Genomic DNA, 13,715 nt, shown 5'->3' with positions numbered 1-13,715 from the left:
CCGATCTTTACTATTTTAACAGGATAAATCACTACAAATAATGACTTTCAATTTTCTCAGGACCTCTGGTAACTATAATATGTCTGTGCATGAAAGATACACCTTCTCCCTCCTTGAGGGACAGTATAGGGAGCAACTGCAAACTCTTCAGCGCAGATTATCTCTCATACTGAGGCTTTAGCTCAAAGTCCTGTTTCTTCTAATGGGTGTAACATTCTCCTTGTTCAGCTGCGTTCGAAGCTCTTAGTAGTGAGTACACACGCTGCTGAAATGGCTGGTGATGAAGGTGTTTGTTTATGTTGTGTCCTACCTGCTAGAGTGTCCTGGCATTCAGCTTAGTCCAGGAATAAATTAAATGAGCCTCTGGCATTTTGTCTAATTGCCTTGGCTTTGTGATTAAAGCCCTGTGGGTTTCTTTGGGGTTTGGGTTTTTTCTTCACTCACTCAGCAAGTAATGAAATTAGCCAGTGAGACAGGTAGGCTTGGAGATTTTTCTGTACCAGAATTTACATAATCTGGTTGCATTACAGCTTGGTTGTGTGTTTGTCAAACCTGTAGAATGAGGACATATAGCGCTTACGTCATGTGTACGCCCCGAGGAGTTTTACTGCTCCGTATCTTACAGGCAAAGCTCACGCTGAAATTGCGTAGTTTAATGATCATCCTGCTTTAGGTCTCCAAAGTAGCTTCTGAAGGATTCCCATGAAGGCTTTAGTGAACTTTAGGAAAATTACAACTACTCTAGATAGACACCATGTTTATATCTTGTTACAGCACTAATTACAGGTGAATATTTCCTGTGCTAAGCCATAACACTTTCCTCATTCAGTTCAATTGTCTTTATATCCTCCATGAGCTCTGGAGTGGAACACTCCAGATTTTTTCTCTTTCTGCCTACACGCTTTCTGAATTCAGGACTCTTGCCTGACCTCCTAATCAACTCGTTCAACCTTGTTGGCACAGGTTGTTGCTTAGCTGCTCACCTGCTGGAAGAATTTGCATTTTAACAGCCCACCAGATGGTGGCTGTGAGTACAGCATGCGTTGGCATAATCTTGATGTAAGCTTAGATGAAATGCCGAGCCCTTCCAGAAGCCCTGCGGGGAGTACATACATCACATGATCCCAGCGCTGGACCTGTTTAAGCTTTTCTTTTTTTTTTTCTTTTTTTTTTCCAAGTGCTGTAGGCTTTCAGTAAATAGCAATTGTTGATCAGAGCTTGAATAGAATTACTCAAGGTTTAGAAATGGAGGTTGTTTCTGATGCTTTCTGCTCATGTTCCCTTTCTGTAGGGCGGTTGTGCCAGTCCAACTTCGTGTGTGCTGGAGCTGCAGCATGCCCTGCTGTGGAGTCAGACGTACTCTATAACGGGTACCCAGAGGAAGCGGGGGTTAGAGATAGGCTCTCACTGTGGAAACCATTGGTGCTGCTGATACCTCTCCGCCTTGGGCTCACAGAGATCAATGAAGCCTATATTGAAACACTAAAGGTAGGGGATCTGGAGCTGAATTCCTGGTGTTCTTGATGCTTAAGGACCCTGTTGTGAATGAAGTCATTTCTGGAATTTGTTTTTTGGGGCAAAGATACTCAGAAGGAATTGTCCTATTTGCAAAAGAAAAATGCGTTTAGAGACAATCCTTGTCAGAGGTCAGGATATGGTTTCTTGCAGGCTATAGTTAGGAAAATGGGGGTTTTGGGCTTTTCTGGTTGGTGGGGTTTTTTTTGAGGATCTTACTTCACAACTTAATCTGAGTCCCTCTTTGTGTTTAGATGGTACCAGTCTGCTAAAGCATTTGTTCAGCACAACTGTACTGTGCTTGTTGGCAACCTAAGCATTAATGAATGTAGTGTTGCAAACTCCCTGCGGCTCTGTTGCTGGAACTTGTACTGCAGACTGAGGCTAGAAGCTGGCAGATGGTTACAGGTTGGAGTATCAGGAGGCTGCAGAATTTAGGGTGTGCAGAGTACATGCATAAGGCAGGGTGCACATTGTCTTGCTGTCTTAATGCTAGCAAGCTCTGTGCTGCACAGGTAAGAGAGCTCCAAATTAACGTGAAATTACTTGCCCTTAATTCAGTAGATGGTGCCTGGACACTGCAGCTGGATAAGGAAGTTAAAACTGTTTCTTGAATGATTGTTCCCTCCCGAAAGCACAGTTGCAACCTGATGACAGCTTTAGGGGATCTTGCCACTGACTGCAGCAGGGCCAGGACTTGCCCAAACTGAGTCCTGGAGTAGGGCTGCTTCTTCCATTTGGTCCACCTGTGTGTTCCTGTCAGCAGTTGAAAGTGTTTCTGAGCTGCTTCTGTGTTCCTTGAAGGCCCTGTTGCAGCCCTCAGCCTTCCTGATGGAGCTTCTCTCCAGAAATGGCTGTTTCTGCTGCTAAAGTTGCGGATTTTCAGTGTCCTCATCTTTCTTTCCCGCTGCATTTTTGGATGTTTGCCTTTGTTGCCACTTGCTGTCTCACTGTCTGTCAGCTGTGTGTTTTCTGTATTGCTTTTCCAGCACTGCTTCATGATGCCCCAGTCCCTGGGAGTGATCGGAGGGAAACCAAACAGTGCTCACTACTTCATTGGCTATGTAGGTGAGTGCCCAGAGTACTGCAAAGACTTTCCAAGCATCTCCCCCTAGCTGAAAAATGCTTGTGGAGTGGTACAACTCTCCTGCTTGGTCTGTGGTGCATGCTGCAGAGTTCTTCTTTCCTGCTGGAAGTGTGGAAGGTTGCTGTGGACTGAACCTCTTTGCGAGGACCTGAGTGATGTAGCTTTGAACAGTGGCCATAGTACAGACCATAAACTTCCACTGTGTAATGCTAAATCCTGTCTGTAAAGAGGTGTGCATAGAGACGTGTTCCTACATTCAGAGCTGACCTCCCTTTAGGGGCTCGGCTGGATTTATCTGTCCTTTAGTTGTCCCCTTCCTGAAACTCTAAAAACTGTCGTCCTTTTACTCTCCTCCTTCCCTCTGATTTTCTCTCTGTGCCTGAGACCTCAGCTGGTTGTGCTTTGGATTTCTGGGGCCTACTTGAGCTTACATAGGACCTTGGAAGGCACGTGCAGGAACAGTATCCAAGTAGTGCCTGTGCCTTGATCCCAGGGTGTCGTTGTGGAGCGGCCACCATGGTTCTGCTGGCAGCTCGCTCTTTGCCTGGATGAGAAGCATTTGGGAAAGTGGCTGAAAGCCAGTTGTCCCTAGAATGTCGGTTCCTCTGTGGGGTTACAAGAGTTGGCTCTGTTATCGCTCTTCTTCCTCTTTCTGTCTCACTGTTTGCTTCTCAGAAGACCAGCTCCTGGCCTGATTCTTCCTATTGATGTCTTCTTGCTTGTCTGTCCAGGTGAGGAACTCATTTACCTGGATCCCCACACCACGCAGCCTGCAGTGGAGCCCAATGACAGCGGCTGTCTCCCTGATGAAAGCTTCCACTGCCAGCACCCTCCCTGCAGAATGAGCATTGCCGAGCTCGACCCCTCCATTGCAGTGGTGCGTTCCTGCTGCTTGTTCCCCATCACCCGAAGGAGCAATGTTGTGATCCCTCTGTTTCACAGCTGTCCCTTTCCCCAGGGAACTGGCAAAGGCAGTGGTGATGGATTGGGTGTGCTGTGCTCTGGGCAAGTGCTGCCATGGGTTTCAGTAACGTTGGTAAAGAAGCTCCTCATGCGGTTTGGTATGGGGAAGTCCCCCTTGCATGGCAATTAAATGCCATTCCTCACGGGGCAGTATCCTTCTCTCAGGTTTAGTTTGGGCTTTGATTTCTGCCTTTTGATGGGCAAATCTGAATCTATTCCTGAACCCATATTATGATTCAGTGTGGCTTGTTTTCTGTTGAACCTGAGATGCCTGCCTGTTGTTTCTGCGGAGTTTTCCATCTGCAGTAGAGCAGACTGTTACATTGATGATTCCAGCACTGGGATAGTCTGGTCACGCCAAGCGTATGGCAAGTGTTCAGTTTAACAGGGCAGCGTAAGCCACAGTTTAAAAGCAAGGCAGTTGGGTGTTGTAACTGCTCACAGTCCTAATCATGTTGCTTGGCGTTAATGCAAGGCCTTAAGACTGAAATGATTGATCTACAATATATAAATTCTTTTTTTTTTTCAGGGCTTTTTCTGCAACACAGAGGAGGACTTTAACAACTGGTGTCAGCAAATCAAAAAGGTTTGTGTTTATATCGCTGGGAAAGGAATATAGAGTATTGTCTTGTTTCCAAAGCGCTGCACAGAGACCATGTTCTCTGCAGCATGATCCCATTTTAAAGCATATGAAAGTAGATTATTAAACTACCAAAAGGAGCGTAGCTCTGAAATTCTGTTGGTGCGAGTCCAACATTTGAGAAACGTTTTTTTCAGCTGCAATGAAGTCCCAACAGATTGTTATTACCCCTTAAAGACCCAGAGCACCGTGAGTACAGAGGAGTTGGTTCTCATGGCTCTACTCTCGCTCCACAGCTGTCCCTGGTAAGAGGAGCGCTGCCAATGTTCGAACTGGTCGAACGCCAGCCGTCACATTTCTCCAACCCCGATGTCCTGAATCTCACGCCAGGTGAGGCCATGCAGGGAGGTAGAGCTAAGGGTGAGCTGGTCCCTTTGGTTGTCTGGAAATTGTGTGGAATTGCACAGCGACTTCCAGTTCTGCCAGGAGGTTGATCTGGAGCTCTTAGGTCAATTGATCTTTGGCTTTCAGCTAGTGGTTCGCAGATCCCACAGTGTCTCAGGATGATTTTTAGAATGAGTCTGTGAATGGTGATGGTGACTGAGGGGAAGAAAAAACAAGCTCATAGGCTATTACAGCAATGTGAATCCATGATTTGTAAAGGGATGCTTGGAGGAATCAAAAGGGTCCATTGAAAATGCTGAAAACTGAGTTTTTAGGTAATGAAAATGGTCAAAGATGGGGCTGCTCAAACATAGTTCCAGTGTAAGGCACTCCTTCCCTGTGCCTGTACCACTACTAATGCAAAAAGGAACAAGGGCTGGGCAGTATCTTGGCTGTCAGGCTCTGCTTTTGTGTTAATAATGTGCACAAACATTGCAGGAGATAAAGAGCCATTGACAGCTTCTGCCAAGAGGAGTGAGTATGCGTGGACAAACTTACCCTGTCACCAGGCATTGGACTGTGTCCTGTCACTTGCGTCCTGCACCCTGTGCTTCCACAGTCTCTCTCTCCTTAGCATGAAATTTCAAAGCCTTTTTTATCTCACTGTCCTTTTCTGTAAGAATGCTTGATTCCCTTAAACTGGGAATTGATCCTTGCCTGTATTAAATGGTCCCTAATTGCTGCCTTTTTTGCTCTAAAAAATGTTTTTGTAATGGGCTACTTGTCCTTCTCCCTCTTCCCTAGCTTGTAGAGCCTCTCCCATCTGCTGTGTCCACTCTGTTTCTCTTACAGTCCTACCCCTCACAAGGAGGAATAATTGTACTTTCATTGTCCAGCCCCTTGTCCTTATTTTCCCCAGCCGGTTGGGTTCTCTGCTGTGTTGCTTAAGTGAAGGGGGCCACTCCTCTGAGGAGCACCTCTGAAAGCTGTGCTGCCAGCACTCATGGGCACTGCAGTTTGATCAAAAACAGTGACACCAGGCATTTGCACACTCTACTGTGGGATTAAAGCTTGTCACAAAATGTTCAAGGAGGGGTCTGCAGCTTTGCATTTCTCTGTCCCCAGCCATCAGTTATTGCGGTTTAGCTTTTGGCTGGCTGTTCTGCCAAGTCCAGTGAGAGGTTTCTTGACGCCTGAATTAATATAGCTTTCTCTTTTACTTCCCCAGTTTGCCCATATGTTCTCACCTGATTTTCCCCTATGGTAAAGTTGTTTCCCCTTTAGGTATATGTTCCCTCCTCACCATAGAGTTGGAAGGATGCACAGGAGAGATCAAGTCCATTACTGTTCCTCACAAAATGGACTGTACTAATTGCTTTTGGGAGAGTGCATGTTGTATAATTACATTCCCCAGTAGTTGGATCGAAGGCAACTATAGCAGAAAAACAAGTCTGATACATGGAGGAGGGCGGGAAATGTTCCCGTATCACTTAATTGGGACAGAAATCTTCGTGGATATTAGTCCAGACCTGGGCAAGTTCTCCTATTTTGAGCTTCTTGAGGCAGAAAGGTTTCCTGCTAATACAGAGCTGCGCACAGGAAGGTTGGACAAAGCAGTCGCACCACAGAGTTGCACTGCACCAGGGCTGTGTTTTGGATCTGTGAAATGTGGCGCACCTTCTGCGCACCGTATAATTCTCACCACTGCATTTTCCATGCTACTGATATGTTCTTGTCCCTCAGAGCCTTCGTTCAGGTATGTCACTGAGTCTGTTGGAACTTGCGGGCACTTTACACTCAAATTCTGCTGCCCTCCAGCTGCTGGTCTCACTGATGCTGAGCAGTCAGTGCATCCCACAGAAGTAGTGCTTTCTTTTTCTCTTGCAGACTCCTCTGATGCCGACAGATTGGAAAGGTTCTTTGACTCAGAAGATGAAGACTTCGAAATCCTATCCCTTTGAAAACAAATAGGAAACTGACTCTGCAAATTTGTGTTATGTGTGGGGAGAAGGGGGGGAGGGAAGCTCCTTCGAGAGCCTGGGGCTACCAGTTTTCATAGGCGCTTGCTGCCATCCCCACCTCTTGTCCATCCTGGCATTCTGTGCAGCCTCTGAGCGGAGCGCCCATTGTCTGCGTTGGGATGAAGAACCAAGTGGGTGTTACAGCCTTACTGGCTGGACTCGGAATTTCTCAGCAGCAAACAGTTGCTGGAAGTGGATGCAGTGGTGCTTAGGAGTTCAAAGCCTATCTGTTACATCAGCAGGTCAGTTGGCCTTCCGGGGGAGGCATAGAAATTGTTAGAGTGCTAAATCCTTACATGGGGACTCCCCTCTGAAGCTTAAATAGAGCCACCCGTCTTTTAGCAGGTGAAACACACAGTTAATTCCTTTAGCAGCTTCTCTTCTCACCGGCTGACTCGGACTGCAGCTCACAACACAAGTGAACAGCAGACATGTCCCAGCAGGACAGCTGTGAAGCCCCTGGAGCGCAGGTGGCTGGGCTTCCTACAGTACAACTCCTGTTCATGCCTTGCAGTACACAGCGTTTCCTTGCAGGTGTAATACCCCTCTCCTCACATCCTATGAAAAGGAAGTTGAGGGAACTTACGAATGACTGGTAATTCAATGAGCGAGAGGCTGGCTGAGAAAGTGTGGAGCAGACCCATGCTGCTGGGGAGAAACATCTCAATCTCAGTTTAAATAACAGCAGAAAGAATGGAAGGAGAATAGAGAATGTGTGTGTTCTTGCTCAGTGAGTCAATACAGCATTGTGCCTCTACAATGGATTAATCTCTACAGCACGTATCTTCACGAAAGCTGCTTTGAGCAGAGAAGTGGATTCCATAGCCCTGGGGGAAAAAAGTCCACAGCTGGGAGAGGTGAGACTGAACAACTGAGATCTGCCAGTCCTGTGCCTGCGCTGCAGTGTGCTGGCATGGCCTCTAGGGAATTAATCCTGTCGGTACCAAAAATGTGAGCTATAAAATTCCTCAAGGTGTCCTCGGTGGGTTGTTCAGCAGTTCCTCCAGCTACTCCTGTTAGACATTCCCTTTCCAAATCAGAAGAGGTGCCCGAAGGTCGAGTAGGCTTCCTAGCTGCCTTGGTATCTTTCCTTTTGTCTTCTGCCAGCTTCCCCTCCCTGCAGAGTATGCACAAAGGTACTGTAGGAGCTAACCTGGAGAAACCTGTTTCAAGTAAGCATCCCGAAAAGGGCAGTAAAGACAGAATGCCTTGAGAAGGTCCAATTATACTGGAAATCGTAGCTGCTTTAAGATGATAGCTCTGCCTGGGGCCCTTTTCCACACAGAATTCAGAGAAAGGTAAACCATGGAGGAGAGCTGTCTTGACGCAAACTGCGACAGAAGTTGCTGAAGTAGTTTCCTTAATGCATGCTGCAGATTGCAGACCTGTTTACAAGGCTTTGTTTTGTACATTTAGGATTGGAACCTGTCAAGTTGATGCTTTTGTTCCCAAGGGTGGTAACAGCTGGCTAGAAACGACCCATTTCCCCCACGACTGACCTACTGGTGTTCTAACTGTCCCTATGCTATCCAAAATCAGAGGTTTGAACTGGGAACCACAATGCTTCTGTCACTAAATTATTATTTGCTGCTTTCTGCCTGCTTCTCCTCTTCTCTCTTGTAGTTAGGGGAAGAGGCAGCAGAGGAAGTGGGGCTGTGCTCCATTCATCTGCTTTCAATTTGTATCTGAATAAACAGATCTAAAATCTTGGCCTCTCCTAATGTTCTTGCATGTGAATTGAAGGTGATGGTGGGTGGTATCTAGCAACCCTGCAGTGCGGTTGGGAACGCTGTCAAAATGATGGCAGTTTTTACCCTGTTAGGGCAGCGAAGGCAGATGGGAGCAAAAATCAAACTATGTGCAATGGTGACTTTATCTTCCTCTTGCTGTTTCTGATAAAATAAAGGCTGGCTGCTTGGGACTGCCAAGTTCATGTTCCTGCCCCAGAGGGTGAGCACCTGCAGACATGCTGGCAGAAAAGGAAAAAACCACTTCCATAGCAATTCTGCTACTTGAATTTGAAGCAGCACAACATTTCTCCAATTCTAAAACAGCGTAAGCCCTTTCAAGACAGGTTATGCTTTTTTTGGCAAGTCTCTGCCTTGTGTGCTTTTGAGGTAGAGGGGAAAGAGCCAAGCAGAGGAGAGGCTCAAAAGCTGTCACATTGGTAGGTAGAAAGTGAAACTTGTTTCCTTTAAGAAATGTATGCCTGCTGTTTGGCTATTTAACTGATAGCTTTTCATAGCATCGGTTTCCAGCTAGCCTTTTAAACACCACCTCTGCAGTAGCAAACGTTAGAGAAGTAAGAGTAATCAATCCAATAACCATTTTTCCCATTTTGCCATGTAAACAGCAGGACACCGTGCTTGAATCGGAAGGCTGTACCCTCTGTTGCCGTTGGCAGGTCCTTTTTGTTAAGAGCTAGTCACTCGGCATGCATCTCCCTCTTTATTTGTACACAAGAAGAGTTACTACTTAATGTTCGTGCTTTTATGGTTAAGGACAGCTCAGCCAGACAAAATTTTACCTGAGCGTTAATGCATCCCCAATAACAGAGCTACGCTCAGCTTTCTTAGATCTTAAACGGGTATTTCTGGCTTTTTAGTCAGGATCCTAAGGCTAATATGAATTAAATGACTTCTCTGTGTGTTGTCTTCTTCAAGTGTTGCTGGAAGGGCCTGATTTGTCATTACAGGTGCTCACCTCCTTCGTGAGGAGTGTTTCTGCTACCGAGGGCTGTGCAGCTGTAGAATGAAGGCAGCAGCTTTTTTCATTTTGGCTGATGCTTACATCAGCAATTTTGTTTTAAACATTTACCTTCCTCTCCCTGCTACTGGATCAATTCAATCTGTCTCTAAGAGTTACGGCAGGATTTAATATCTGTATCGGCCAGCTTGGAGATCAGTCCAGTCCATCCTGCTAGAAGGTGAGTTAACTGTCCAGCAGATAGAGACAGTAACTCTCCTGGTCATCCCCAGATCTCAGTGCACTTTGCAAATGATTCAATTGAACATTCCAGTTTATTGTAGTTTGCCAAGATGACTTAAATGAATTCATAGCCGATCTGATTTGGCAGCCTGGGCTGGGCTGTTTAAATTGCACTGGGGTCTGTGTAGGACTCACAGGTGACTGCTCCTCTGATCTTGGCCACAGGAGTAACCTGACCAGTCTAAAATAATTTGTGTGTCACTCACCCTTCAAACGGGCCTTGCTATGAGCTAATAGATCTACTTCAGACTCTTACCTGCTCACAGCAGTTCAGTTTCTGTATCATTCTCACCGAACAGCTGGGGAGCAGACTTGAATTCATCTCTCCCTTCATTCCACAGCTCCAGCAAACCACGTGCTCTGAATTTAGTGCCTGAACCTCCCATATATCCTTCCAGAAGACAGATAATCCTACTGGAAAAAAAATACGCCCTGTGCAAAATGCTTAAAAGAATAATTTATTAGCGAGTCCTCTACAAACTGGTTTCAGCACAGGGGATGTATTTACTAGAGAGGCAGAAGAAGCGGAAACACAGCAGTTCCCTGAAAGTGGGACGGCTGCTGCCTGCCTGTTCCTGCTGTCCGTGCCCAGGGCTTCATACCCATATCTGCACTACAGGACCAGAGCGAGAAGAGCTCCTGCCCGAGGTAGGGAGGTTTTTGCAAGGAATTGTTATCTGCTCATTGTGTGTTCATTTATAAAATACAGAAGGGACTATGCAGGACAGAGGGGAGGAACAGATGACATCACAATGACATCAGCACCGTGCTGGACCGAGAAGAATACATGGGATCTAAACTGTAGTTACTGCAAGGTGATGTAGGGGACTCATCCAAGCGAGGAAGATCCAAGAGGTGAGTTCTCCCTTGGGTCTAAAAGAATAACCTGTATAAAGTTTTATTTCCAGAGTTCTCCCAAAGGTTTATTCTGAACCTCCTGTATGGTTTCCTCCGCGACGGACTTGATTTCTCTGTGCAAGTCTTCTATGCTCTTTGAAGCATCCATTGTCTGTTTCCAAGACAAAAACCACAGAAACGTGTTCCTCAATTAACACTACCAAATGAGAAAAACTCACCTTGCTGTTTTATCTGCTCCCCCCCCATTGCTCAACATTGTTACTATTCATGAGCAGTGAAATGAGCTAATTATACCTCCTGTGCACTCTTTCTGGAGTGGACTTGTAAAAATCTATTTTATTCAGGAATAGACATTTAAAGAAGTAGATGTGGGGCTGGATGAAGGGAAGCAGAAGAAACTGCTGCTGCTGTATGTTGTTTGCTGACAGTCTTTGGGGCATGTGACATAAAGGCGGGTAAAGGTTCTTCATCCTGTACTGTAGTCCCCCAGAAACGTCAGTGTATTGATCCTTCAGCAGTTCTTCAAAATAAACTCCACCCATGGTACTCTAAAAATCCATCATGTGATGTTCCAGTTTCAGATTTGTTGGGAGTTTTTTTGTTTGTGGTTTTTTGTTGTTTGGTTTGGGTTTGTTTTGTTTTGTTTTTTTAATACGGCAAGCTGAGGTCAGTAAAGGTGGTAGAGCTATATGATGCTGGTTTTCCTCAGGCTGATGTTTAAAGAGTAGCAGCATCACTCCCAGGTGGTTGAGGGAGTGACCAAGGTGAAGCAAGGATTTGGTAAAAAGAGGTAGAGAGCTGCAGATTTATCACAGTGACCTATGCAACACTGGCCCACGCAGCATTGCTGAGAAAGAGCAGGCTATAAGGATATGCAATAAATAGACCTCATGATTAAATGGTAGGCTTTTCCTTACAGCCCAGCCAGCACCCCAGCTTTGCGCTCACACAATATCCTCAAGCAGCTTGCTGATCCCAGTTTATTTGTGTAACCAAAGGTACTGAGCTGCGTTTCGTGCCTTGGACTAAATGGTTCTTTGGCAATGTTTGGTGTCTGTTATTCTGTGATACCAAGGGTCAGAGAGACAGGAATGCTAACTGTACCTTTAATGTGTACTGAAACTGGATTTCCACACTCATTTTGGGGACACCTCTTCATCATGTGTTCTGGTATTTATCTGATAGTTGGGCACTTTGGAGTATTTTAAACAGATGTGTTGCTTTAAGTGAAAACTCCTTTCAAGCAACAGATGGAAAACAAAAGAAATAACACAAGACTGGTAAGAAGGGAAATGTGATCCACTTCTGGAATCTCTGGAAAAATCAGGGTTTACAGACTATAGACAAGTTCGATATTGTCTCAGCATGCTTACTTTTGTTAAATGAATTATTTTGAGTTTTGTGCTATGGTACATGTTTTCTGTCAGCTTATTTTTGCAGTCATTGTGATGTGGGGAAGGTAATTTCCCAGCATATCATTTACTGGAATAGAAATCCTAGTTTGGTGATTGTTGTACATCTAGGTCCTTCAGGTTCTAATACTACACAAAAACTCTTTCATGTTAGAGAATAATGTTTACCTGAACCAGGCTGTGAAGAATTACTTTTACATTACACAGTCTGCTCATTTGGCAAATCTGTATACATCTCCAGCTTCTGGGGAGTAGTAGCTTATCCATAACCTGTGTCCTTCTATGTCCACATGAACGCTCTAGAATAAACAGAAGATGCTGCCCATATCTCATGATCGAGCACTTGATACAGATGGTAAAAAGGATGACCCCACCAGAAAACCTCAGCCTAGATGATCTACACACAGGATAAATGGGGAATGCTGCTGCTTCTGGGATAAGGCTGCTGACTGCGCAATCCTCTGCAAACAGCGCCAAGGGATGAACAAGAAGGAAAAGCAATGCGGCAGTGTGGAACAAAAAAGATCATATATTTGGAGAGGCTTCTGGTAGCATTAAGACAGCAAATGCTTCACTTGGCCAGTTTCCATCAGAAGGAAGGTGATCATCAATATTGCGTCTACAAGCTGCAGGAGGGATTCCAGAATCCTTGACAGATGCTGCAGGATGCCAAGGAGACAGGCAGGGAAGAGCATGGGTGTGTCCCACTGCTTTTTACCCAGGTTTGGCAGATTGTCTTTAAGAGATAATGATTTCCAGAAAGGTCTTTTGGAAAAGAAATCAACCAAATAAAAGTCTTCCCCTCCCCGGCCCGACAGGGCCCCATAGGAGGTCCTGGAACAGGGAAGTGCTCTCTCTGCCACAGACCACAGTGCCCTTGGCTGGTCCCCAAGGCGTCACCCTGACCAGGAGCAGGAAGGGGGAGCACAGGGATGCGATGGGCACAATTCAGGAGTTCTCATGAGAGACCCGCACCCTGGTCTGTGACAGGCCCATTAGAGTTATTTACTCACCTTCCAGTTTAATGTCTTGTCTTTCATCAGATGATGGAAGGATTGTAGAACTTTCTCTTGGAAGGAGCTGTTCTCATAACGTTCATTTCCAAAGTTCCCTCGTTCCGCTGCTTCTTCTGGGCTTAACTGAAGAAACAGAATCAGATCTGGCTTTGGAAGTCCAACATCCGGCTGTTTGCACCAGTCCAGGCAGAAGTTCTGTCCCAAACACAGACAACAAAGTTTGAAGTGAAAGAAAGGAATGTGAAGAAGGGAAAGAAGCAAGTTAGCTGGACAGTGGGGTAGGAAAGGAACAGCCAGAGAAGAGAGGAGATGCAGCCTGAAACACTAAGCACAGGCTACAAACTGAAAAGGTGATACCCCAGCTTATCATGTGGGAATTCAGTCCTGGTAATTTGAGGGGGCCAGGTTTTGCTAGATGCTGTACACATCTCATGCTCATTTAAATTGGACAGAGCTAAAGATTTTAATATCTTTTCTGCAGAGCCCATCAGAGCTAAATAGCAAGTCATATTTCTAGTCTCCATATGGCTGTTACCAGTCCAAAACTTGTGATCGGTCAGAAAGCAAGCTGCTCCCAAATACAAACACTATGCAGCTTCACTGTGGATCTTTCTGAGCCCATGGAGACTCCTTTTCAAATACCTACCCTACCCAGGAATTTCAGCCCAGACACAAGAAAAAAAGCTTTCCAACTTTTGGATCTTGTCGACAGATTTGAAGACTTCCATCAGGGCACATGAATCCACCTTTCCAACTTTTGGATCTTGTCGACAGATCTGAAGACTTCCATCAGGGCACGTGAATCCATGATGTTGCGGAGAGACCACTGAGGCTTGTCCGCTTCCTGCTAATCCACACGGGCACCAGCAATACTATCAGGGTGATCTTAAA

At 45.7% G+C, this 13,715-nt stretch overlaps 2 protein-coding genes across 2 annotated transcripts in view; one reads left to right on the top strand and one right to left on the bottom strand.

Moving 5' to 3' along the window:
• Positions 1 to 7,208, top strand: part of ATG4B (autophagy related 4B, cysteine peptidase) — a 15,426-nt gene extending 8,218 nt beyond the window's left edge. The window contains exons 8-13 of the mRNA XM_009695725.1: positions 1,292 to 1,488; positions 2,505 to 2,583; positions 3,334 to 3,479; positions 4,095 to 4,151; positions 4,442 to 4,535; positions 6,417 to 7,208. Of these exons, the coding sequence (XP_009694027.1) occupies positions 1,292 to 1,488; positions 2,505 to 2,583; positions 3,334 to 3,479; positions 4,095 to 4,151; positions 4,442 to 4,535; positions 6,417 to 6,490 (647 nt within the window). The 3' untranslated portion in view covers positions 6,491 to 7,208. The remainder of the gene's footprint in view (positions 1 to 1,291; positions 1,489 to 2,504; positions 2,584 to 3,333; positions 3,480 to 4,094; positions 4,152 to 4,441; positions 4,536 to 6,416) is intronic.
• A 3,228-nt stretch (positions 7,209 to 10,436) lies between these two features.
• The window catches only part of DTYMK (deoxythymidylate kinase (thymidylate kinase)), a gene marked incomplete at its 5' end in the record, with an annotated part of 6,118 nt that continues 2,839 nt past the window's right edge, over positions 10,437 to 13,715 (bottom strand). The window contains 2 exons of the mRNA XM_009695714.1: positions 10,437 to 10,547; positions 12,822 to 13,019. Of these exons, the coding sequence (XP_009694016.1) occupies positions 10,437 to 10,547; positions 12,822 to 13,019 (309 nt within the window). The remainder of the gene's footprint in view (positions 10,548 to 12,821; positions 13,020 to 13,715) is intronic.

This window comes from Cariama cristata, unplaced genomic scaffold (genome assembly GCF_000690535.1).
Source record: "Cariama cristata isolate BGI_N322 unplaced genomic scaffold, ASM69053v1 scaffold2150, whole genome shotgun sequence".
NCBI classification, from domain to species: domain Eukaryota; kingdom Metazoa; phylum Chordata; class Aves; order Cariamiformes; family Cariamidae; genus Cariama; species Cariama cristata.
Note: the sequence above shows the minus strand (reverse complement) of the source record. Positions and strands in the feature narration are given on the sequence as shown.